Below are 27,900 nucleotides of genomic sequence, written 5' to 3' on the forward strand. Positions count from 1 at the left end.
AACTTTACAATATTGTATTGGTTTTGCCATATATCAACATGCATCTGCCACAGGTATACATGTGTTCCCCATCCTGAACCCTCCTCCCTCCTCCCTCCCTGTACCATCCCTCTGGGTCATCCCAGTGCACCAGCCATTTCCTACTTCAGAGAATCTTCCCAAGTCAGGGATGGAGCTCATGTCTCTTTTGTCTCCTGCATTGGCAGATGGATTCTTACCAACTGCACCACTTGGGTTTCTTTTGCCAAATGTGTGACATTTCATTAATTATTCAAGTACTCATTTGGTCTCAGTGTCTTTCTCTGATCCTCCTGGTATTTCCATGATATGAATACTGGGTCTTTTATTATTGTCTTACAGGTCTATGCTGCTGCTGCTGCTGCTACTAAGTCACTTCAGTCGTGCCCAACTCTGTGAGACCCCATAGATGGCAGCCCACCAGGCTCCCCTGTTCCTGGGATTCTCCAGGCAAGAACACTGGAGTGGGTTGCCATTTCCTCCTCCAATGCATGGAAGTGAAAAGTGGAAGTGAAGTTGCTCAGTTCGTGTCTGACTCGTAGAAATCCCATTGACTGCAGCCTACCAGACTTTTCCATCCATGGGATTTTCCAGGCAAGAGTACTGGAGTGGAGTGCCATTGCCTTCTCCGACAGGTCTATGAAGCTCCGTTTAATATTTTCAGATTAGGTAAATTCTTTTGATCTGTCTTCAAGTTTACTGATTCCATCTTCTGTCATCTCTACTCTACTAGTGAGCCCATCCAGTGAGATTTTTATTTCTGTCATTGCATTTTTTGTTTCTTTAATATCCATTTTTCAAAAATGGAAAGGAGTACATCAAGGCTGTGTATTGTCATGCTGCTTATTTAACTTCTATGCAGAGTACATCATGCGAAATGCCGGGCTGGATGAAGCACAAGCTGAAATCAAGATTGCCAGGAGAAATATCAATAACCTTAGATATGCAGATAACACTACCCTTATGGCAGAAAGTGAAGAGGAACTAAAGAACCTTTTGATGAAGGTGAAAGAGGAAGGTAAAAAAGCTGACTTAAAACTCAACATTAAAAAAACGAAGATCATGGCATCTAGTCCCATCACTTCATGGCAAATAGATGGGGAAATAATGGAAACAGAGACAGACTTAATTTTCTTGGGCTCCAAAATCACTGCAGATGGTGACTGCAGCCATGGAATTAAAAGATGCTTGCTCCTTGGAAGAAAAGCTATGACCAATCTAGACAGCATATTAAAAAGCAGAGACATTACTTTGCCGAAAAAGATCTGTATAGTCAAAGCTATGGTTTTTTCAGTAGTCATGTATGAATGTAAGAGTTGAACCAAAAAGAAGGCTGAATGCTGAAGAATTGATGCTTTTGAGCTGTGGTGTTGGAGAAGACTCTTGAGAGTCCCTTGGATTGCAAGGAGATAAAACCAGTCAATCCTAAAGGAAATCAGTCCTGAATGTTCATTAGAAGGATGGATGCTGAAACTGAAGCTCCAATACTCTGACCACCTGATGCTGATCCATTAGAAAAGACCCTGATGCTGGGAAAGACTGAAGGCAGGAGGAGAAGGGGAAGACAGGATGAGATGGTTGGAAGGCATCACTGACTCGATGGACATGAGTTTGAGCAAGCTCCAGGAGATGGTGAAGGACAGGGAAGCCTAGCCTGCTGCAGTCCATGGGGTCACAAATAGTCAGACACGACTGAGTGACTGTATAACAACAGATATCTATCTGGGTTTTTTTTTAAAAACTTTGCTGAGATTCTTCTCATTTTTCATTTGTTCCAATAGAATTTGTAGAGTTTGTAATAATTCTGAGCAGGGCTCTGTGGGACTCCTGGGCACAAAGGCTTTCTGTGTCCCTTGTTAAATGGAATATCTCCTGCCATACCAGTAAACAAGGATGTAACAGCCATCAGCGATTTCAGCCTCCAAATGTGAATGAAAGCTCACAAAGGGAAAACAATACCTGTGATACAGATGATGCCACCCTTCCCCATGGGGATTGCTGAGGAGCTCCGGAGATTGTGAGAAATCAAAGAAACAGGATGCTGGCTCCAGATAGCTGAAATGAATATGAAAAGAATGACTTCAGTAATCCCAGACTCTTGCCTCTTCCCATATATAGAGGAATTCTAAATTCCTTAACTTGATATAATATCTGGTTTTCCTTACTTAACAATAATCTTTGATATTCAGACTGTCTGCTCTCTTTGTTGCAAACTTGTATATAGCCTGACTCCTTCTCCCACTGCTTCAGAGCAGTCTTTCAGGACTACCTGAGATGCTATTTCCAGGGCTTGAAATCCTAAGATTTTCCCACTGAATAAAACACAGTTTGCTTTAAGGTTGTAAACTAATTTTTTAGGCTACACCTCCATTTCTTTGATTACAGGAAACAGCCTTCATTCAGCCTCCATGATCTTCCCTGAGTTCCAATGGGCAGATTCAAGCAGTTGTTAATTAAGGAAGGGAGGGTGTTGCAGGAAGTGAGACCCCTTCTAGGCCCTGAGAGTGGGCTCTTATCTAACACTCAGAAATGAATTGTCTGTGGACACATGTGCTGACAAAGCAGGAGACTTTATTGGGATGGGGCACCCAGGGAGAGAGCAGCAGGCTGAGGGAACCCAGGTGGACTATGCCACATGGCTCGAAGTCTCATGTTTTATGGTAATGGGGTTCATCTTTGGGTTGTCTCTGGCCAAACATTATGACTCAGAGTCCTTCCTGCTGGTGCATTCATCGCTCAACCAAGATGGATTCCAGAGAGAAGGATTCTGGAAGGACATGTAGACTGGTGTCTCCTCTCTCCTTTTGACCTTTTCTAAATTCTTCTGGTTGGTGGTGGCTTGTTAGTTCCCTGTTCCTTACCAGGATCTCCTGTCCTAAAATAACTCATGCAAATGGTTACTGTGGTGTCTGGCCAGAGTAGGTGGGTTCAGTCAGTGTTTCCCCAAGAGCAGCGCTGGGGCAAGGTCTTATTTCCTCATCAAGGGATATACACAATATCTTTGAGTTATTTTGCAGATACTGAAACCCCCTCCAGGTGGGAGAAGTTAACAATTAATAATGGTATGCTGCCCACAAGCACGTGACCCCAGACTAGTTGGACCTGAAGGTTGATAATGCTGACTCCTACTTACCTCACCACCAACCCATCAGAAGAAAGTCCACGAGCTGATCACACCCACTTTGAATCCTTACTATAAAACTTCTCATTATCTTCCTCAAGTTGGGACATGCAGGTTTGAGAGGGCATTAGCCCACTGTGTCCCCGTTTGCCTGGCAAAGCAATAAAGATATCCTTTTCTACTTCACCAAAACTCTGTCTCTGAGATTTGGTTCAGCACTGGTGTACAGAGAAGCTGAGCTTTTGGCATCAGTAATTGTTGTTGAAACATTTTTATACTGGCTGCTTTACAATCTTGTCGAATAATTTGAACATCCAAGTCATCTCAGTGTTGGCATCTGTTGATTCTCTTTTCTCATTCAATTTGGTATTGGTTCTTGATGTGACAGATGATTTTCTATTGTATTCCAGGCCTTCATCTATGATGTTAGGAGATGCTGGATCCTATTGAAATGTTTTATTTTTGCAGTCAGTCACCCTGTTTTGGTTTGCTATGAAAATTTTGATGCTGTGGTTCCAATATCAATTTAATTTTCTGAGCTTTTGTAGTGTTATTTCCATCTGCTTTGTCTACCTGGTTCCTCTGGGGCTTCCACTTGTCTTTACTGGTGCTGTGTAAGGGTATGTAGGATTTCTACAGGTCAGATCTCTGGGGGTTGCTCAGTGATAGAGGGATGTGATAAGCCCCACTGACCAGTGCCTTCTGACTGCCCAGGTGTCTTGGTGCCAGGAAAGGGAATCTCAGATCTACAAGGTCAAAGTGGCATCCTGGTTCAGGATGCTTGCTGTGGTTAGGTCCGTCTTGCTGTTTCTATGTGCCTGCCCTGGTGCCCTGGGCAGGGGAGAGGTTTTTCAAGTCTGGCTGCCTGGTGGGATTCTTTTTGCCTCATGTCTCCTGTTGGGAGAAGGGAATCTCAGATCTCTTGGGCCTTCAAGGTAAAAGAAATTTCCAGGTCTGGTCTCTTGCTGTGGCTGTATCTCTCCTGCAGGTTCCCCCTGCCTTCTCAGGGCCCACTGGGGAAAGGGAGCACTTCTCATGTCCCTTATTATAAGTGGGTTCCAAATCCATCCCCTTGATGGTGTTGGGCTTGTCACATGTTGTCAGAGAGCCATTGGGTACTGTGCCAAGTCATTTCAGTCACCTCCAACTCTTTGTGACCCCGTGGACTATAGCCCTCCAGGCTCCTCTGTCCATGGGATTCTCCAGGCAAGAATACTGGAGTGGGTTGCCATTTCCTTCTCCAGGGGATCTTCCTAACCCAGGGATCGAACCCGTGTCTCCTGTGGTTCCTGCATTGCAGGCAGATTATTTACTGCTGAGCCACTGGAGAAGCCCCCTTTGTCAGAGAGACTTCCATTTAATTCAAGGTACGAATGAGCCTAGTTGAGCTGCCTTCTGTTGCTGGGTTGGACATCAGGAAATGCTGGGTCTGAGTTGCTGCCTTCTGTTGGGTGGGAGGACATGATGCCTGGCAGGTGTGTTGTTCCTTCAGTCCTGGGATCCTAAGTGAGTCCACCTTCCTTATACCATGTTTCATATTTTTGGTATGGATTTCCCTTGTTTTATTTCAAAGCTTAATAGTTGTGTGTAGCAGGAAGGAACAGGGAGAAAAATAGGTTTATGCTATCTTGCCTGAACTGGATCTCCATTTTTTTTTTTTTACCATCAACATCTTGGTCTGACTTCAAACTCAAGCCTCTATTAGCTCTTCCACCATCAGTGCTACTTTGATCTGCCCTTGAATGTGAGCTTTTGTCAGCAATTCATCATCAGTGCTCATCTTAGTATATCTTCAATCCTAGTCTCTATGAACTCTTCTACCATCCCTGCTCCTCTGGTCTACGACTCAAAACCATGGCTCTTTCAACTTGACCACCATCAAGGGCACATAGCTCAGAATTGTGCCATTCAATATGGCAGACACTAGCCAGATGTAGCTTATTGAGCACTTGAAATGAGGCTGAAAATTGAATTTAAAATTTTATTAATTTTAATTAATTAAAAATGTAAAATTGACACACAAACAGAAGATCCGGTGCTTCAATAAAATGCATTACAACTTTGGATTAAGAGATCTGAAATGATGTCCTGTCTGTACTGGCCACCAATTGAGCTTTGAGATTATAGTCATTCCTTTCTGTGGCAAACCTTTCAAATATCTAGCTGCCATTTGAAAGAAAAACTGTTCTAAATGTAACATTGTACATTTTGGTAATATTAGACATTTCTTCTGTTAGAAGATAGATACTCAATTCAGTTATTAGAAAACTTTTAAAGTATGTTTGGAACAACCTGTGAATATTAACCTAAATTATCATCTATAAATTTTATTTTATTTTTATTTATTTTGGCCACACAGTGCAGCATGTGGGATCTTAGTTCCCCAACCAGGGACTGAACCTGAGCCTCCTGCAGTGGAAGCAGAGGGTCATAATAACTGGACTGCGGGGAAAGTCCTCTACAGTAAATTTTATGAAGTCTATTATATTTAGATTTCATAAGTATTTCTGATGAAAATTTAGCATTCAAATCGAGATGTGTTGTAAAGTACACATCTGATTTCACAGGCTTACTACAACAAAAAGAATGCCAAATATCTCATTAATAATTTCAAAGATTGATTATAGGTTGAAATGATAATATTTTGGACATGTAATTTAAATAAACTATATTATTAAAGTTATTTCATTTGTTTCTTTTCCTTTGTTACCTGTCTGCAACCCCTCATGCTAAGTTTCCTCCTCCTCTTCCTGTGTTGGAAATTGAGGCTGCTGCTCTTTGTCAAAGTGATTTAGATTCTCCAGGGGCTTCCCTGGTAGCTCAGATGGTAAAGAATCTGTCTGCAACGTGGGAGACCTGGGTTCAATCCCTGGGAAAATCCCCTGGAGGAGGGCATGGCAACCCACCCCAGTATTCTTGCCTGGAGAATCCCCATGGTCAGAGGAGCCTGTCAAGCTAAAATCCATGGGGTTGCAAAGAGTTGGACATGACTGAGTGACTACCACAGCACAGCACAGGCAAGACTGAGAGGCTTATTCTTTCTGATACAATTTGGAACAAAGCTATTTCTGCATAGTAACAGGGATGTTAGCACTGGCTTGGGCAGGGAGACTGAAGTCTGCCTCCCACACAGAGCCATTGGCTAGCTGCACCGCCTGCCCAAAGCAACCTCAGGCCTTGTTTCCACTTCCACCCACTTCCACTTCCCACACACAGCTGTGTTACCTATCTGCACACCCTCAGGCTATGCATTGCCCTCTCCCTGCATTGGACAATGCTGCTGCTGCTGCTGCTGTATCGCTTCAGTCGTGTCCGACTCTGTGCGACCCCATAGACGGCAGCCAACCAGGCTTCCCGTCCCTGGGATTCTCCAGGCAAGAACACTGGAGTGGGTTGCCATTTCCTTCTCCAATGCATGAAAGTGAAAAGTGAAAGTGAAGTCGCTCAGTCGTGTCCGACTCTAGCGGCCCCATGAACTGCAGCCCACCAGGCTCCTCCGTCCATGAGGACCTCCCTGATTTACAGACCAGGAAGCCTCATACGCTTGTGGAGGCCAGAGCCCCATTCTTACTCATCCATTGGCTGACTGTCTTTTGTCCACAGCCTCTCAGGTGCCACTTTGGCCGCCTCCTTTCACATGGCAATAGGGGTTATTACTTGGCAATAGTTTACTGTAGGCTATAGAAGCTAAAGCCCAATGTCTGCAGTCATTGGCTAACTATTTGTCTGTAGCAACTCAGGCTAGACCCTGCCTCTCTCACTCTGCACATAGCAACAGGGGCTTCTCCCTGGTAACAGGCTGCTGTTTCATCCTATTGGTCACTAGAAACCAGATCCCAGCTGTTATACACAGCCATTGGCCAGCTGTACTATCTATCTGCAACCCCTTGGTCTAGACAACAGAGCTCAAATTACTGGCTTGCATTAACTCTTCCACCACCACTGTTCATAAGGTGGTGGTGGTGGTTTAGTTGCTAAACTGTGTCTGACTCTTGTGATCCCATGGACTGTAGCCTGCTAGGCTCCTCTGTCCATGGGATTTCCCAGGCAAGAATACTGGAATGGGTTGCCATTTTCTTCTTCAGGGAATCTTGCCAACCCAGGAATTGAACCCAGGTCATTGCAGGCAGATTCTTTATCAACTGAGCTGTGAGGGAAGTCACTCATATGGTAGCACCTTGAATTTGGTCATTTGTTTACTAACCAACCATCAATGACTCTCTTGTCAAAAGCCAAAATCCAGGCCACAGTTAACATTTCTACTACCTTTCAGCCAATTTTCAACCCTTTCAGTATTGCTCTAGTCTGACTGGTAATCTAGAGCTCTGATAATTCTTCTACCATCAATTCCTTCCTAGTATCATTTAACATGCAGCCTTCAATGAACTATTCTTCCATCAAAGTCTCTCTGATCTGGAGCTGGAACCCAGGCCTGGCAATTTTTCCACCATCAATGCATACTAAGAGTGATCTCAAACTCAACTTCTGTGAACCCTTCCAACATTAATGACCTTGATAAAGTCCATCTGATAAAGACCACAAGAGTCACATCCATAGTTGGACAGAATTTTTTTTTTTGACAGTGCCCCCATGGCTTATGGGATTTCAGTTCCCCAACCATGAGTTGAACCTGGGGGCCATGGCAGTGAAAGCCCAGAACTCCCCAGAAATAGGGTTTAACTTGCTGTAACAAGGGAGACCACACATCACAGGAACTGTGCAGGATCTCACTTAGAGTGGCCAACTTGTTTCAGTTTTCCCAGGACTTTCCTAATTTTAGCACTGAAATTCCCTTGTTTCAATAAACCTGTCTGTCCTACACACACAGGGATGGTTGATTACCCTAGTCCCACCAAACAAAGGAAGAAATAGGATTACTACAGGATGTTGGGGAAAAGTGGAGGTTAGTTAAAATTTAAATGAAGCATGGGACTTCCCTGGTGGTCCAGTGGTAAAGAATCCCCTTTCCAATGAAGGGGATGTGGGTTTGATCCCTGGTCAGGCAACTAAGATCCCAAATGCTGCAGAGCAGCTGAGCTTGTGTGCCACAGGTACTGAGCCCACACACTGCAACCACTGAAGCCCAAGTGCCCTAGAGATGGTGCTCTGCAACAAGAGAAGCCACCACAGTGAGAAGCCCAAGCACGGCAACTAGAGAGTAGCCCCTACTCTCTGCAACTGGAGAAAGCCCATGTGCAGCAAGGAAGACCCAGCACAGCCAAAATAAATAAATAAAAGAAAAAAAAAGATATGACACTTCAGATGCCCCTTATTTGAATCTCTGAACCTGGGTTGCAAATCAATCCTGCTTTTCTGTGTCAAAGTAGCTTGGATCCTCCAGGCAAGAGTGGGAGGTTTTATTCTTACTGACATAATTTCAATTAATAAAGTTCTGATGTTAGAGAGCAAGTTTTCTTAGTAGGGCTGGGACTAGGCTCAGGCAAAAGAGACACTCACTTCAAAGTGTTGCAGGAAGAGGGACCCCTTCCAGGGCCCGAAACTGGGCTCTTCTCTAACACTGGGAAATGAATTGTCTGAGGAGACACATGTGCTGACAAAGCAAGAGATTTTATTGGGAAACGGCACCCGGGTGGAGAACAGTAGGGTAAGGGAATCCAGGAGAACAGCTCTGCCACATGGCTTGCAGTCTCGGGTTTTATGGTGATGGGATTAGTTTCCGGGTTGTCCTTAGCCAATCATTCTGACTCAGAGTCCTTCCTGGTGGTGCACGCCCTTGTTCAGCCAAGATGGATGCCAGCGAGAAGGATTCTGGGAGGTGGTTGGACAGGTGGTGTCTCCTTTTGACCTTTCCCAAACTCTTCTGGTTGGTGGAGGCTTATTAGTTCGCTGTTCCTTACCAGGACCTCCTGCTGTAAAACAACTCATGCGAATAGTTACTATGGTGCCTGGCCAGGGTGGGCAATTTCAATCAGTGTACTTCCCGTAACAAAAGTACATAAGTTAAAGGGGAACCCAAAACTCAGTAATCAAAACAACATTTTAGTGCAATATTTTCAAAAGTCAAAATATAAGAACATTGATTAAATCATTACTTGTTAGGGAAATTAAAATGGAGGTAGTCTTGTTCAGGTGTCAGAATCAGGGGAGCAGGCCTCTGATCGAATCCTGACCCTGCCTGGACTTCATGCCTGCCTGCAAGCACACCAATTGTTACCAGCAAGTCAAGTGGCACTTTAGATAAGAAAGGGAGTAGGTCTTGGAATTTCTTAAGCTGCTGGGGACCTTGCTAGTCTCCTGAGGTCTAACTAATCTTATGACTCACAAGGTGAAACAAACAGCATTATAAAAGTTAAAAAAAAAAACAGAGCTACATTTTTGCCAGCAAATGGATGATGATATCAGTCTGTGGCCTGGGATTATATGGAGGAGCCTCCAAAGCTGCAGTGTGAAGTCTTATTCATGGAGTGGACTCTCTGCCCAGGACCATTTCTCAGTTGGGACTCCAGATTGCTGTCATTTGGGACTTTCTAGCACTGGTCAAGTCTGGATGTATGTGTCAGCCCAATTTGGCCATGTAGATGCTGTTGCTTTTCTCTGTTGTTTCTATTTCTTTCGATGCTTCTAACAGCTATATATTGAAATTAAATAAATACTCTTCTATCAAAAATTAAAATTGTTTATGTGTGTATAACAAGTGGTTTCTTTTGTTAATGAATCCTTCATACCCAAAAGGAAAATAAAACTTCCAGTAAAGCAGTAATAGAGAACATGAATCCAGATCACATAGGTGTTGGTAGAGTTAAGAAAGGCTCAGCTTTGACATCAGTTCAGAGAGGCACTGATGGAAGTAAACAGGGTCTAGGATTTGAGATGTTGACCAGAAATCACAACAATAATAAGTTTTGGAAATTTATGTAGAGGTGTGTGTGTTACAGCAACGTTCTCACATTTGCCATTCTGTCTCCATCCGTTTCATAACTACTCCAGATTATTCAGCTGAGGCCCAGAGAGAAGAAATGAATGTCCTTAGGGTACTCAGCAATCCATACCCACACTTAGTCAGGGTCTACCTGCTGGGTTTGAAACACCTTCAGCAGAGAAAAGAGCTCTTTACCTCTTGTCAGAGTAGGTTCCCTGCAGGAGGGTATACTAGGACTGGGTTTTAAAGAATGTGCATAGGAACTAAGAGGTGAAGAACACCCAGAATTCTCTTCTGTCCCAAGAGACAGCAGCAGCTCCTGAATTTCCATATAACAGAGGCTGAGGCTAACCTGGTTGATAGCAGATGTTGAGGGCGCATCTTAGAGATTCATTTTCACTGAAAGTGTGCTTATAACTTTTCTAAATGTCTTTCTATTGATAATTTTCTGAAAAACATTAATTATGTATATCAAAGACTAGTAATATTATTCCTAGCTACAATCATTTTTGTGGGGTAATGAAAATTGAGGGGATCAGACACTTCTTAGTATCAATTCCACAGTACGTTAAAAGGAGCCTGTACCACCTTGACTCCTCCTCTCTCTTCTACAGTGGTATCGCCCAGGAGGGGACCTCACTTTCCCCCCTCGTACCAGTGGTATCCTCAAGAAGGAGACTGTACCACCCTGACTCCTTCTCTCATCCAGTGATATCTCCCAAGAGGAAACTGTGATCCTGCCTTTCTTCCCCCTTCTTAGTGGTACCTCCCTTGAAGATCTGGACACATCTCCCCTTCCCCTGTGATGTGGTTTGGAACCTCTGCTTCTGTAAATTTTGCACAGACCCATAGAACCCAGTTCCAAGTTTCTACGCATGAGCAACGCCCCTCGCTGTCGCCTTCTATGGAACAGCCCACTGTACGGAAAAGACGCTAAGATGACTGCCCTCATAGTGGAACACCTCGGCGCAGCCATGTTCCTCGCCCGTCACCGCTGCTCATGGTTCAAGTCTCTGCAGGTCTCTAACTGCACATTGTTCAGAGTGAGTGGACCACAGTCTCAGAGCTCTTGTGTGATTGTGTGCAAAATTAACAGTCTCAGAAGGGGCAGTGGCAGAGGTGAGGACAGGAAACGGAAGTGGCCCTCAGACTGTTTTAAGTCTTGTTGGCGCGCAGTGAGGTGATGGCTTTGTTGGCTCTGGGTAGTTGCAGACTGTCAGTTTGTGGGGTCAGTTGGTGGGGAATTAAAGAGTCTGATGAATGAGAATCTATCAGGTTATAAGAGCAGATAGTTTTTTTCTGTTTAATGGAGGCTTCTTAGGTAGTCAGGTTTTAGATTCCTTGCTGCATCTGTTGTCAAGTCCTAATAGTGTATGTGTGTTTAGATGGTTTCCTTAGTCTCCCCAAAGATTTGCTGGTTTTATTAGCGTTTCCCAAGAACCACCTTTTGGTATTGTTGATCCTCCCTGATGTACCTCTGTTTTCAGTTTCCGTAAATACTTCTAGTTGTACTATTTTCTCTTTTATCTAACTTCTTAAATTGGTTGTTAATTTATTAATGTCCAACCTTTCTTTGTTAAAAAACATTTAAAAGCATGAATTTTCCTTTTAAGAATCTCTTTAGCTGCATTCTGCAAAGTGTTCTAGACACCATCTTATTATTATTGAGCTTTGTGTTTAATTTTTCTTTTTCATTTATTCTTTGCTATAATGCTTTTGGGAGGGTTGACATTGTAATTGAATCTTTTCTTCCATTTTAATTAATTCTTTTTGTTTGTGTGACTATATCAATTTTTTAATTTAAAAATTTTTAGATATAGCTCTTGTTCATTTTTACATACTTTTATATTTTCTTGTTATTATTACTAATTTTTTTTCTGTTTTCTTGTGATTACTGTTGTTAAACAGGAAAAAACTATCTGCTCTTATAACTTTATCTTGTATCCAGTCCTGTATCAAATTACCCTATGAATTCTGGTAGTGTCTGGTAGGTTTTCTATGTATAAAATCATATCACTGACAAAGAAAGCTATATTTTCATTTCTTCGCAATATTTATTCTGATTATTTAATCTTTCATGTGCACTAGAGTCAGGAAAATTTTGAATTGTATTGGCTATCCTTATCTTTTTATGAATTTTAATGGCAGCTGCTTCATCATTTTACTTTTTAGCATAGTATTTCAGAGCTATATTTTTGTAAATAATTTTTGTGATATTTAAGTGATTTAACTTCTTCCCTAATTTTGAGTTTTTATTAGTAATGACTGCTGACTTGTGTCAAATGCCTTTTCTTGGTGTAAGTTAAAAGCAGTGTGTTTTCTCCCCCTCTAATTTGTTGATTTAATAAATATTATTAATGTTGAACCATCTTCTAGAAAGAACAGGCTGAGAACTTCCCTGTAGAATATTTTTTATTTATTTTATTTTATTTTTTTTACTTTACAATATTGTATTGGTTTTGCCATACATCAACATGAATCCGCCATGGGTGTACACATGTTCCCCATCCTGAACCCCCTTCCCACTTCCCTCCACATACCATCCCTCTGGGTCATCCCAGTGCACCAGCCCCAAGCTTCCTGTATCCAGCATCAAACCTGGACCGGCGATTCGTTTCTTATATGATATTATACATGTTTTAATGCCATTCTCCCAAATCATCCTCCCCCTTCCCTCTCCCACAGAGTCCAAAAGACTGTTCTATACATCTGTGTCTCTTTTGCTGTCTTGCATACAGGGTTGTCGTTACCATGTTTCTAAATTCCATATATATGCATTAGTATACTGCATTGGTGTTTTTCTTTCTGGCTTACTTCACTCTGTATAATAGGCTCCAGTTTCATCCACCTCATTAGAACTGATTCAAATGTATTCTTTTTAATGGCTGAGTAATACTCCATTGTGTATATGTACCACAGCTTTCTTATCCATTCATCTGCTGATGGACATCTAGGTTGCTTCCATGTCCTGGCTATTATAAACAGTGCTGCGATGAACATTGGGGTACACATGTCTCTTTCAATTCTGGTTTCCTCAGTGTGTATGCCCAGCAGTGGGATTGCTGTGTCATAAGGCAGTTCTATTTCCAGTTTTTTAAGGAATCTCCACACTGTTCTCCATAGTGGCTGTACTAGTTTGCATTCCCACCAACAGTGTAAGAAGGTTCCCTTTTCTCCACATCCTCTCCTTTTTTAAAATTTGTTTTTATTTATTTGGCTGCTTCAGGTTTTAGTTGTGGCACACAGGATCTTTGTTGTGTCACATGGGCATGGGTGCCAGCTCAGTACTTGCAGTGTGTGGGCTTAGTTGCTCCAGGGAATGTTGGATCTTAGTTCCCTGACCAGGGATCAAACCTGTGTCCTCTGCATTGGCAGGCAGATTCTTAAACACTGGACCACCAGGGAAGTCCCCTTGTAAAAGAATTTAAGAGAGATTTTTCACCCAGAATGGTAAAGAAATTAAAGTGGGCAAAAAAGATCCCTTTCATTTAGATTACCAAGTTTCCAGGTTTTCTGCTTCCACAGTCACCGACCAGGACCCCATGGACAAGTCCTTCCCCTGCCTATCCCATGGGACTTCAGCACCATTCACTTGCCTCAGGTCTACCTTCTCCCCAAACCCAGATCTGCCTTGAACCTGGAATTGAGGGATAGGCTTGTCGGGTAAAATGTGAAGCACCCCTTTGAGCTCATTAATTTGACTCCAAATATCATGATTATTTCCGTAATCTGCTCAGAGATTATTATTAATTATTTCCGTAATAATGCTCAGAGAGGGAATTGCTGAACTTTGTGGGGTGAATGTGGAATGACACTGATGACATGGATACTGTCCTTTTAGGATTTCTTGGTATCTCTGTGGAGCTGTTGAGCTTTCCTCTTAATGGAGGCTGTGGGATCTTCCATTTATTTTGACTGCAGCCCATATACACACACCTCTCCAGCTTTGGAAGGTGGACTTGTATCCAGAGTCAACATGCCAGCTAACAGGAAATCACCCCAGAGGTTTCCTGCTCTGGTTCCAGGACAACCTGGTGGATCATTTGAGGTAAGTAAGAGGCACCTACTTTTCCCATTTTTCTCTTTTTTTAATTTTTTAGACAAAATTTTTTTACTTTAGACAGATTTTAATTTTGAGATAATTGTAGAAAAGGCAGAGGAACCAGAGATCAAATTGCCAACATCTGCTGGATCATTGAAAAAGCAAGAGAGTTCCAGAAAAACATCTGCTTCTGCTTTATTGACTATGCCAAAGCCTTTGACTGTGTGGATCACAATAAACTGTGGAAAATTCTTAAAGAGATGGGACTACCAGATCACCTGACTTGCCTCCTGAGAAATCTGTCTGCAGGTCAAGAAGCAACAGTTAGAACTGGACATGGAACAACAGACTGGTTCCAAATCAGGAAAGGAGTACGTTAAGGCTGTATATTGTCACCCTACTTATTTAACATCTATGCAAAGTACATCATGAGAAATGCTGGAGTGGATGAAGCACAAGCTGGAATCAAGATTGCCTGGAGAAATATCAATAATCTCAGATATGCAGATGATACCACACTTATGGCAGAAAGCAAAGAAGAACTAAAGAGCCTCTTGATGAAAGTGAGGAGAGTGAAAATGTTGGCTTAAAATTCAACATTCAGAAAACTAAGATCATGGCATCTGGTCCCATCACTTTGTGGCAAATAGATGGGGAAACAATGGAAACAGTGACAGACTTCACTTTTTTGGGCTCCAAAATCACTGCAGATGGTGACTGCAGCCATGAAATTAAAAGACGCTTGCTCCTTGGAAGAAAAATTATGACCAACCTAGACAGCATATTAAAAAGCAGAGACATTGCTTTATGAACAAAGGTCCATATAATCAAAACTATGTTTTTTCTGGTAGTCATGTATGGATGTGAGAGTTGGACCATAAAGTAAGCTGAGCACCGAGGAACTGATGCTTTTGAATTGTGGTGTTGGAGAAGACTCTTGAAAGTCCCTTGGACTGCATGGAGATTAAGCCAGTCAATCCTAAAGGAAATCAGTCCTGAATATTCATTGGAAGGACTGATGCTGAAGCTGAAACTCCAATACTTTGGCCACCTGATGCGAAGAGCTGACTCATTTGAAAAGACCCTGATGCTGGGAAAGATTGAAGGCGGGAGGGAGAAGGGGACAACAGAGGATGAGATGGTTGGATGGCATCACTGACCCAATGGACATGAGTTTGAGTAAGCTCCAGGAGTTGGTGATGGTCAGAGAAGCCTGGTGTGCTGCAGTCCTTGGGGTCGCAAAGAGCCGGACAGGACTGAGCGACTGAACTGAACTGAACTGTAGATTCAATTTACCCAGTTTCCCCCATCATAACATCTTGTAAAATCTTGGTACAATATCACAACTAGGATATTGACATAGAACATTTCCATCATGTTGCCCCTTAATAGCCATGCCCACTTCCCTTCTCCTGCTCTCCCTCCTTAACCCTTGGCAACCCATAATCTGTGCTCCAGTTCTATAGTTTTGTTATTTCAAGTGTTATATAAATAGAATCATACAGTATGTAACCTTTTGGGACTGGCTGTTTTTTTATTCAGCATAATTCTCTGGAGATTCATCCAGATTGTTGCATATATGAACAGCTTGTTCCTTTTTTATTGCTGAATAACATTCAATGGTATGGATTTATTGCAGTTTGCTTAACCAGTCAATAGTTGAAGGATATCTTGGTTGTTTCCAGTTTTTGGCTGTTACAAATAAGGATGCTATGATTGTGTAAGGTTTTTGTATCGAATGAATGAACGTGAGTGCCATTGCTGGATTATATGCTAAAAGCGTTAAAACAATTAAGTGACCTAATTTTTACTACAGTTTTAGATTTACAGAATAATTGAGATGATAGCATTAGTGTGGTACATTTGTTAAATAAACCAGTATTGATATGTTATTATTCAACAGTTTACAGTACGGGTCACTCTTTGTGTTGCATATTCTATGGGTTTTGATAAATGCACAATGACATGTTTCCATCATTACAGTTCATACAGGACAGTTTCATCTGTGCTTAGCTATTCATCTTTCCTCTCCCTCTGCCTGAAACTCTGGTAATCACTGACTTTTTTTACTGTCTCTATAGTTTTGCCATTTCTAAAATGTCATGTATTTGGAATCGTATTGTCTGTGGCCTTTTCAGATTGGCTTCTTTCACTTAGCAATTTGCATTTAAAGTTCCTCCATTTTTTTTTTATCACTGAATAATATTCCATTGGAGGGCTGTACCACAATTTGCTTACCCATTCACCTATTGAAGGACATCTTGGTTGTTCCCAGTTTTGGATGATTATGAATAAAGCTGCTACAAACATGTATGTACAGAAGTTTTCAGTTCATTTGGGTAAATAACTCGGAGTGCAATTGTAGGTCATATGATAAGACTTTGTAAGAAGCTGCCAAACTGTCTTCAAAGGTTTTCACCATTTTCATTTTCACCAGTAACAAATGAACATTTTTATTTCACATCTTTGCCAGCTTTTGGTATTACCAGTTTTTTGGATTCTAACCATTCTAATAAATGTATAGTGGTAACTCATTGTTTTAATTTGAAATTCCCTAATGAAAAATGATGTTGAACATGGTTTTACATGCTTATTTCCCATCTGTATATCTTCTTTGGTCAAGTGTCTATTCACATCTTTTGTGTATTTTTAATGGGATTGTATGTTTTCTTATTGTTGATTTTAAGAGTGCTTTGTATTGATATATTTTAAATACAAGCCCTTTATCAGATATGTGTTTTTTTTTTCAGATATGTGTTTTGCAAATATTTGCTCCTGTTCTGGGCATGTCTCTTTATTCTCTAAACAGTGCCTTTCAAAGAGCAGAATTTTTTAATTTTAGTAAAGTCCAATTTGTCAGTTTTTCTTTCATGTAACATACATTTGGTGTTATATTTTAAAACATTGCCAAACCCAAAGTCACTTAGACATTCTAGACTTGCTCCTGTTATTTGCAGTTTTCTTTCTTTCATTCTTTTTGGCTGTACCATGCAGTTTACAAGATCTCATTTCCTTGACCAGGAATGAACCTGGGCCACAGCAATGACAACCTGGAATCCTAACTGTTAGGCCACCAGGGAAGTCCCTATTTTGCAGAAGTTTTATATTTTTGCATTTTGCATATAGGTCTAAGATCCATTTAGAGTTCATTTTTGTGAAAGTTGTAAGGACTTGGTCTGGATTTGTGTGTGTGTGTGTGTGTGGATATTGAAGTGTTTGAATGCCATTTATTGAAAAGGCTATCCTTTCCCCATTGAATTGCCTTTGTTTCTTTGTCAAAGATCAGCAGTCTATTTTTGTGTGGGTCTATTTCCTTGCTCTCTGTTCCATTGATAAATTTGTCTATTTTTACCAATACCACACTTTTACTTATTTATTTTTAAATTGAGGCATATGTGACTTACAATATTATATTAGTTTCAGATATACAACATAATGATTTGATATTTGTATGTACTGTTAAATGATCACCATAATTCTAGTTGACATCCATCACCATACAGCTTTCAAATATGCAATACAACAATATTATTGTCTGTAGTCACCATGCTGTACATTACATCCCCATGACTTATTTATTTTTAGCTGAAAATTTGTGCCTTTTGACTCCCTTCATGAATATTACCCCCTCCTCTCACCTCTGGCAACCACCAACCTGTTCTCTAAATCTATGAGCTTGGTTGTTGTTTTGTTTTTTTGGTTTTAGATTCCACATATAAGTGAGATCATACACTATTTATCATTCTCTGTCCTATTTATTTCACTTAGCATAATGCCCTCAGGGCCCATCCAAGTTGTTGCAAGCAGCAGGATGTCCGTCTTGCTCATGGCTGAATAATATTTCATTATGTATGTGTATATATATATATCTAGCTCATGTTTTCTTTATCCATTCATCTTTTGGGTGGACACTTAGGTTGCTTCCATATCTTGCCTATTGTAAATAATGCTGCAGTGAACATGGGAGTACAGGTATCTTTTCAAGTGAGTATTTTCATTTTTTTCAGATAAATACCCAGTTATGGAATTGCTGGATCATATGATTGTTCCATTTTTAATTTTTTGAAGTATCTCCATACTGTTTCACATACTGACTGCACCAATTTGCATTCTCACCAACGGTGCACAAGGGTTCTCTTTTCTCTGTGTCCTCACCAATGCTTGTCATTTGTTGTCCTTTTGATAATTTTTGGCATCCTAAGAGGTGTGAGGTGATAGCTCACTGTGGTTTTGATTTGCATTTCATTGACGATCAGTGATGTTGAGCATTTTTTCATGTACCTATTGGCCATCTGTATGACTTCTTTGGAAAAATGTCTATTCAGATCCTTTGTCCCTTTTTAAATTGTATTGTTTGTTTTTTTGCTATTGAGTTATATGAGTTCTTTATATATTTTGGATATTAACCCCTTATCAGATACGCAATTTGCAAATGTTTTTTCCCCATTCAGTAGGTTGCCTTTTCATTTTGTTGATAGTTTCCTTTGCTGTGCAGAAGAATTTTAGTTTGATGTAGTCCCACTTGTTTATTTTTGTTTTTATTACCTTTGCTTTTGGAGTCAGATCCAAAAAAGTCATTGCCAGGACTGATGTCAGGGAGCTTACTGCCCATACATTCTAGGAGTTTTTATGGTTTCAGATCTTACATTCAACTCTTTAATCCATTTCAAGTTAATTTTTTGTATGGTGTAAGATAGTGCTCTAAAGTTTCATTTTTTTGCATGTGGCTGTCCAGTTTTCCTAACACTATTTTTTGGAGATATTGTTCTTTTCCCATTACATATTCTTGGGTTCTTTGTCATAAATTAATTCACCATGTATGTATGGGCTTATTTCTGGGCTCTCTATTCCATTCTGTTGTTGTTTGTGTCTGTTTTTATACCAGTACCATACTGTTTTTTTTTATTCACTAAATTTATTTATTTAATTTTTATTTTTAATTGAAGTGCAGTTGATTTACAATATTGTGTTAGTTTCAGGTGTACAGCACAGTGATTCAGTTATATATATGTGCATGTGTGTATGTGTGTATAAATATATATAATTTTTTTTCAGATTCTTTTCCCTTATAGGTTATTTCAAAATACTGAGTATAGTTCCCTGTGTTATACAGTAGGTCCTTATTGGTTATCTGTTTTAATCCTAAACTCCTAATTTATCCCTTCCCCTCTTTCCTCTTTGGTACCCATAAGTTTGTTTTCTATGTCTGTGAGTCTGTTTCTGTTTTGTAAATAAGGTCAGTTGTATCTTTTTTTTTTTTTTTTGCCATGCCACAAGGCTTGGAAGATCTCAGGTCCCCAACCAGGGATTGATCCCAGGCCATGGCAGTGAAAGTGCTGAGTCTTAACCACTAGGCCACCAGGGAACTCCCTGTATCTTTTTTTTTTTTTTTTAGATTCCACATATAAGTGATATCATAGGATATTTGTCTTTGGCTTACTTCACTTAGTATGATAACCTCTAGGTCCATCCATATTGTTTCAAATGACATTATCTCATTCTTTTTCATGGCTGTGTAATATTCTGTTGTATATATACCACATCTTATTTATCCATCTGTCAGTGGATATTTAGTTTGCTTTCATGTCTTGGCTATTGTAAGTAGTGCTTCAGTGAACATTGGGGTGCATGTATCTTTTTGAATTATAGTTTTCTTCCATACTGTTTTGATTATTGTAGCTTTGTAATATACAGTTGACCCTTGAACAACACAGGTTTGAATTGTGTGGGTCCACTTAAAAGTGGATTATTTTCAACAGTAAATACTACAGTACTACACAATCTACAATTAGTTGAATCTCTGGAAACAGAGAAACTGGGGGTCAGGAGGAACCAAGTTTACAGTGGACCAACTGTAAATTCTACATGGATTTTCAACTGCACAGTGCATTGATACTCCAGTCCCTCATTGTTCAAGAGTTTGAAATTGGATAGTGTGATGCCTCCAGTGTTGTTCTTTTTCAAGATTGCCAGTGTGTTGCAGTACTTAGGTCTTGCTTTTTTGGTTTTGTTAGATTTATAATTAAGCATTTTATACTTATGAGTAATTATCAATGGTTTCATATTTTTTTGCCTTGGAGCCCACATTTTCATTGTTAACATATGAAAATACACTTGGTTTTTGTGTGGTTTTCTATGCTTCCTATGACCTTGTCATCTGAAAATAGGAAAAGTTTAATTTCTTCCTTTTTATTATGTATGCCTTTTAATTTCTTGCCTTGTTGCACTGGTTAGAACTTCCAGCACTATATTAAATAAGTCGTGAGAATGGACATTCTTGTCTTGTTTTTGGTCTTCAGTCTTTTACCATGAAGTATTGGGTTGGTCAAAAAGTTTATTATGGAAAAACCCAAACGAACTTTTTGGCCAACCCAGTATAATGTTACCTGTAGTTTTGTTTTAGATGCTCTTTATCAAATTGAGGTGGTTTCTCTGTATTTCTGTTTCTATTCTGGTTTTTGCAGGAATGAATGTTGTATTTCTTCAAGTGTTTTTTCTATATTGATTGATATGATCATGTGATTTTTAAAATCCTGTTAAGGGGGGGTGGGGAGGGAGATGGGAGGGAGGTTCAAGAGGGAGAGGACATATGTATACCTATGGCTGATTCATGTTGATATTTGGTAGAAACTAACACAATTCTGTAAAGCAATTATCTTTCAATTAAAAAATAAAAAAGAATATCAAACTTAATAATATATATATATCTTTAATTTAAAAAATCATGTTAATATGGTGGATTGCATGCATGGATTGGTTTTTGAATATTGAACCTGTCTTGCATCCCTGGAATAAACCCTAGTTGGTCACAGTGTATAATTCCTTTAATATATTAATGAATTATTTTTGCTAATATTTTGTCAAGAATGTTTGCCTCTATATTCATGAGTGCTATTGTTATGTAGTTTTGTTTTTTGTACTATATTTATCTGATTTTGTAATCAGGGAATGTGTTAGTTTTATGTGGCTGCTGCAACAAATTACCACAAACTTAGTGGCTTAAAACAGTAGAAATTTATCCTCTCATAGTTTTTGAAGGCCAGAAATCCAAAATAAGCATTACTGGGCCCAAATCAAGGTGTTGCCAGGGCTTACTCCCTGCAGAGGCTCTGGGAGATCTGTTCCCTGCCTCTTCCGGCTTTTGCGGGCTGCAACTGTCCCTTGGCTTGTGGCTTCATCCCTTCAGTTTTCCTCAAATCTCTCTCTACTGTCTTCACATCACTGCTTTCTGTGTGCATCAGATCTTCTTTGGCCTCCCTCTCCTAAAGGATATTTGTTACATTTAGAAGCCACATGGATAATCCAAGATACCCTCCTTATCTGAAGATTCTTAATCACATCTGCAAAGACCTTTATATTTTTGCCATATAAGGTGATATTGATGGCTTCCAAGGATTAGGATGTGGATATCTTTTGGGGGCCTCTTTTTACCTATCCAAGGAAAATACTAGCTTCATAGAATGAGTATGAAAGAGTTATTTCCTCTTTTGTTTCCTGCAAGAGATTATGTAGTTGTGTTAATTTTTGTTAAAAGTTTGGTAAAATTCTCCAGAGAAACCGTTTGGCCAGAGATACCTTTTCTGGGGGTTGAGTTTCATTTTTTATTTTTTAAAATTTTTATTGGAGTATAATTGCTTTAAAATGTTGTGTTAGTTTCTGCTGTACAGCAAAGTAAATCAGTTATAAAATACATATCATAGACCTACTATTTTTAGATTCTTTGGTGAGCTTTAAATTATGGATAAATTTTCCTTAATAGTTATAGGGCTACTCAACAAATTATCTGTTTCATATTGGATGACTTGTGTTTATTTGTGTTGTTGTTTTTTATGAATTGCTTCATTTCATCTAAGTTATAAGTGCAGAATTATTCATTGTTGTTGTTTCGTCACTAAGTCGTGTCTGACTGTTGCAACCCCATGGACCATAGCCTGCCAGGCTCCTCTGTCCATGAGGTTTCCCAGGCAAGAATACTGGAGTGGGTTGCCATTGCCTTCTCCAGGGGACCTTGCCAGATCAGGGGTCAAACCATGTCTCCTGCATTGCAGGAGAAAGCCTGAGCATAAATTATCCTCTGATTGGATAATTAACTCATCTGACCCAGAGTCAAATTACTCAGTGGTATACCAGTCACTTTTTATGGGCTTAAGCATTTTTGACCAAAATACTTCTAAACAAAACATGATATCTGAGCGCACAGGGATACTCGGTACATAAAATACTACATAAGAAAGCTGATGGAAGGAAGTTGTGTCAGACCTTTAGATTCTTTTTTTTTTAAAGTTGAAGTATAGGACTTCCTTGGAGGTGCAGAGGATAAGAATTTGCCTGCAAGTGCAGAGGACATAGGTTTGATCCCTGATCTGGGAAGATTCCACATGCTGCGGAGCAACTAGGTCCATGTTTCAAAACTACTGAGCTCGTTCCCTAGAGCCCACAAGGTCCAACTACAGAGCCTGTGTGCTGCAGCTACTGAAGTCAACGTGCCTAGGGCCCATGCTCTGCAACAAGAGAAGCTACCACAACGAGAAGCCCACATACCACAACGAAGAGTAGCCCCTGCTCACCGCAATGAGAGAAAACCCGCGCAAAGCACAGTCAAAAATAAATAAATAAAAATTTAAAATCTATTGTCATAAATAGATAAGTAAAAATTGAAGTTGATTTACAATATTGTGTTAGTTCCTGATGTATAGCAAAGTGATTCAGTTTCATGTATATATGTTTTATATATATATACTTTTTCATTACAAGATTGCATTATTATAGGATATTGAATATAGTTTCCTTTGCTATACAGTAGGACCTTGTTTATCTATTTTACATATAAGACCTTTAGATTCTTTAGGCTTCTAACAGTTGGTTGCTATATGCAAGGGCTTCACAACCTGTTCCTTATTTTATCTGTTGACTTTTCTGAATTAGACAGTTTTAACCCACATCCACTAAACAGTATTAAAGACACTTTAAAATAAAGATTAGTCGGAAAACATAAAGTAATCCTACATCCCAGTAGAATTTCAGATGAATTAAATTGTAAGAGAAATGCAATACTTATTGCACATATTGTACTAGTCTCGCACCGTCAAGGGAAGTCCATCCATGCACATGGAATTTGCATTCCAAGTGTTTTCATCTTGACCGTCATCGAGTCCTTAATCTATCTCCCTTCCTTTTTGAAGTCTTCTGCCTGCTTTTCTGACACTCCTTTCTGGCTGGTTCTGTTTTTCTCTGAGTTGCTAGATGGTACACAGTTTGAGGGTTCTGATGATGTTATCAAAGAAGTCTGAGCAGGAGGAGCATTACTGAATAAGAAATTGCTAATAAATGTTGAGATGACAAAGTATGGATAAAGTACTGTCTCTAGCAGTGTGCAAATGTCTCCACTGGGAGAGTGCATCATAAATGTAGTTGATATTTTTGACTGTGCAGCAAACAGCCATGCTTTTTCTCCAGGAGCATCCAGAGGGAACTGACTTATAAAGAAAGAAACGAAGAACCATCAGAAGACAGAATTGAGTTATTGCAGCAGTGTTTCTTTTTCTAATATAAGTTTTCCATTTTGAATTCCACTTTTGCCTGTTGTCAGCAGCATTCTGTTCAGGATGCCCAAAGACATCAAGACAGCTACTGCTTTTTGTGATTCAGACATAGTTTACTTTTTTTCAGGCCCTTATACAAATATGGCCTTCTTTGGGGTCATTTGATAGAGAGGAACTAGCAGTGTTTGCACATGTGGAACATGCATCCTGCATAACCCAAGTGACCTGCTCCGGTGCTGCATTTCTTAGTAGCAGGGGTTGGCAATAGCAGTTTATTTTTTGTTGCCTGTGGAATGTCATGTGTGGCTCCTACCCAGGGTAGTCCTAAGCATTTCACCATTCAAGTGGGCCCTTAGATTTTTGTTGGATTTATCAACTAACCTCTGCTGATTGTATGTGTCACTATTGCATTTAAGTCAATCTTAGCTTGATCTTCAGTTTCTAATATCATCATGTTATCATCAGTGTAGTATATTATTAAATATACTTGGGACTTGCATCAAGTCCAAATCCCTTCTAACTAAATTATTTTCTAATATAAATTTGTTTATTTTAATTGGAGGCTAATTACTTTACAATATTGTACTGGTTTTGCCATACATCAAAATGAATCTGCCATGGGTGTACACGTGTTCCCCATCCTGAACCCCCCTCCCACCTCCCTCCCCATACCATCCCTCTGGGTCATCCCAGTGCACCAGACCCGAGCATCCTGTATCGTGCATCGAACCTGGACTGGCGATTCATTTCACATACGATAATATACATGTTTCAATGCCATTCTCCCAAATCATCCCACCCTCTCCCTCTCCCACAGAGTCCAAAAGACTGTTCTATACATCTGTGTCTCTTTTGCTGTCTCGCATACAGGGTTATCATTACCATCTTTCTAAATTCCATATATATGAGTTAGTATACTGTATTGGTGTTTTTCTTTCTGGCTTACTTCACTCTGTATAATAGGCTCCAGTTTCATCCACCTCACTAGAACTGATTCAAATGTATTCTTTTTAATGGCTGAGTAATACTCCATTGTGTATATGTACCACAGCTTTCTTATCCATTCATCTGCTGATGGACATCTAGGTTGCTTCCATGTCCTGGCTATTATAAACAGTGCTGCGATGAACATTGGGGTACATGTGTCTCTTTCAATTCTGGTTTACTCGGTGTGTATGCCCAGCAGTGGGATTGCTGGATCATAAGGCAGTTCTATTTCCAGTTTTTTAAGGAATCTCCACACTGTTCTCCATAATGGCTGTACTAGTTTGCATTCCCACCAACAGTGTAGGAGGGTTCCCCTTTCTCCACACCCTCTCCAGCATTTATTGCTTGTAGACTTTTTGATAGCAGCCGTTCTGACTGGCGTGAGATGGTACCTCATTGTGGTTTTGATTTGCATTTCTCTGATAATGAGTGATGTTGAGCATCTTTTCATGCATTTGTTAGCCATCTGTATGTCTTCTTTGGAGAAATGTCTGTTTAGTTCTTTGGCCCATTTTTTGATTGGGTCATTTATTTTTCTGGAATTGAGCTGCAGGAGTTGCTTGTATATTTTTGAGATTAGTTCTTTGTCAGTTGCTTCATTTGCTATTATTTTCTCCCATTCTGAAGGCTGTCTTTTCACCTTGCTTACAGTTTCCTTTGTTGTGCAGAAGCTATTCATTTTAATTAGGTCCCATTTGTTTATTTTTGCTTTTATTTCTAATATTCTGGGAGGTGGGTCATAGAGGATCCTGCTGTGATTTATGTCGGGGAGTGTTTTGCCTGTGTTCTCCTCTAGGAGTTTTATAGTTTCTGGTCTTACATTTAGATCTTTAATCCATTTTGAGTTTATTTTGGTGTATGGTGTTAGAAAGTGTTCTAGTTTCATTCTTTTACAAGTGGTTGACCAGTTTTCCCAGCACCAGTTGTTAAAGAGATTGTCTTTTCTCCATTGTATATTCCCTTCTAACTAAATTATGACAGTTGAATTATTAAGCTGGTGAATTCAAATAACATTTTGGCAGTATGGACCTTCTTGCATGAAAACAAACTGCAGTTGACTCTTTTCCTATGTTGAGATAAAGGAAAAAAACATTTGTAGGATCAGTCACTGAGAACCAGTTTCCTTTAGCTTCTGTGTTTTTCCACTCTGAAACCAAATTAAGAACTACTGATGCTATGGTGATACTAATTAATTAGTGATGGTCTGCTGTTAGTCTCCCTGAGCCATCCGCCTTTTTCATATGCCACCCAGGAACATACAATAGCAACTACATTTGCTATTTTAGTTACTCCAATTACTAAGGGATGACTGAGTCTTAAACTAAAATAAATGCAAATATAGAGATATACACAGGTGAAAAGGGAGGGTTCTGAGTGCACATGGTAAAATAAATAAAACAGCTTGTACATACTTACTTCACTTTTAGTTTTTGATGGTATATGTATATTTTAAAAACCTATTTAAGAATTCACCTGAATTCAAACCATGTAGTCAAAACTATGGTTTTTTCAGTAGTCATGTATGGATGTGAGAGTTGGACTATAGAGAAAGCTGAGTGCCAAAGAATAGATGCTTTCAAACTGTGGTGCTGGAGAAGACTCTTGAGAGTCCCTTGGACAGCAAGGAGATCAAACCAGTCAATTCTAAAGGAAATCAACCCTGAATATTCATTGGAAGGACTGATGCTGAAGCTGAAGCTCCAATACTTTGTCCACCTGATGCAAAGAGTCGACTCATTCAAAAAGACTATGATTCTGGGAAAAATTGAGGGCAGGAGGAAAAGGGGATGACAGAAGATGAGATGGTTGAATGGCATCATCAACTCAATGGACCTGAGTTTGAGCAAACTCCAGGAGATAGTGAAAAATAGTCTATGGGGTTGCAAAGAGTTGGACATGACTGAGTGACTGAACAACAACAAGATAGAAGTATTCCCCTGCCAGATATAATATCCATCTGAGGAATTCATTTAGATGAAGGAGATGTACTTCACTTAAAATCTATTCAAATATTCCTATTTTCCTGCAAACTTTCACTTTAATTCCATCAACTGTTGCATCCCTGTAGCCTTCTAACCTAACTGTGGCCCTTGTTAGGACTTGACCAACAGATTTTGAAATCACAGTGCATTATTCTTTCATGTCAAAGAGTCCCAGAAAAGTTTCTTTACCTACATATGTCCATACGGCCTTTGGGTGCCCATCTGGGTGTTGAGCCTGGCTAGAGACTAAGATAAACCATGAGTTCATACTGATAATAAATGATTGAATGAGGGAGATGGGAAAGCTCTTCTTTAAGGTCCAATGCCAAATTGTATGGAGAAAGAAATGGAAATCTACTCCAGTATTCTTGCCTGGAGAATCCCATGGACAGAGGACCCTGGTGGACTACAGTTCATGCGGTCACAAAGAGTTGGACACGACTGAGCAACTAAGCACACATGCACTTCAAATAGTCATATGGAACAAATGATGGAGTTAGGAAAATAACCTTTTGCAACCACTGTAGTTAGTAATAACTGAGCCAAGAAAGAATCACTGATGGATGCCAAAGCTATTGGATGAAAGTTTAACGAGGAACAAAGTGTTTACATAGTTTCAAGGTATATTCCTACAGATTACTCACTTATTACATAGGGAAACTGGTAACTTTACAGTGGAGAAACCTGGTAAACACAACCTTAATAGAAACATACAAATTTTAATTTGAAAAGTCCTCATAATCTCATCTTTTGGAGATAATCAGTCTTAACAATTCAGTAAATATCCTTCCCCTTCATGGATCACAGCCTTGTTGTGGTGAAGGGGCTAGCATAACTCAATGAAGCTATGAGCCATGCCATGCAGGGCCACCCAAAATGTATGGGTCATTGTGAAGAGTTCTGACAAAACATGGTCCACTGGAAGAGGAAATGGCAAACCACTCCAGTATTCTTCCTGCGAGAACCCCATAAACAGTATGAAAAGGCAGAAAGATATGACACTGGAAGATGAGCTCCCCCCAGGTTGGAAGGTGTCCAATATACTACTGGGGAAGAGCAGAGGGCAATGATAGGAATTCTGAAGTTTTTCTGGATCTGACTACCTTATTATTCCAGAGACATTTGTTCAGAAGCTTATCCATTCCCCACTGAATATTCTTGACACCTTTGTCAGACATCAATTGATCATATATGTGTGAATCTATTCCTAAATTCTATTTTGTCTCATGTATATCTTTACAAAAATACTACACTGTTTTGAAAACTATAGCATTATAAGTCTTGAAATGAGATAATGTAAGTCCTCTAACTTTTTTCTTCTTTTTCAA

The 27,900-nt window shown here is 39.8% G+C and overlaps 1 protein-coding gene across 1 annotated transcript in view; it reads left to right on the plus strand.

Moving 5' to 3' along the window:
- Positions 1-13,523: 13,523 nt before the first annotated feature.
- ZNF157 (zinc finger protein 157) overlaps positions 13,524-27,900 on the plus strand; it is a 30,620-nt gene continuing 16,243 nt past the window's right edge. The window contains 1 exon segment of the mRNA XM_005899363.2: positions 13,524-14,067. Coding sequence (XP_005899425.2) covers positions 13,903-14,067 — 165 coding nt within the window. The 5' untranslated portion in view covers positions 13,524-13,902.

This window comes from Bos mutus, chromosome X, assembly GCF_027580195.1.
Source record: "Bos mutus isolate GX-2022 chromosome X, NWIPB_WYAK_1.1, whole genome shotgun sequence".
NCBI lineage: Eukaryota > Metazoa > Chordata > Mammalia > Artiodactyla > Bovidae > Bos > Bos mutus.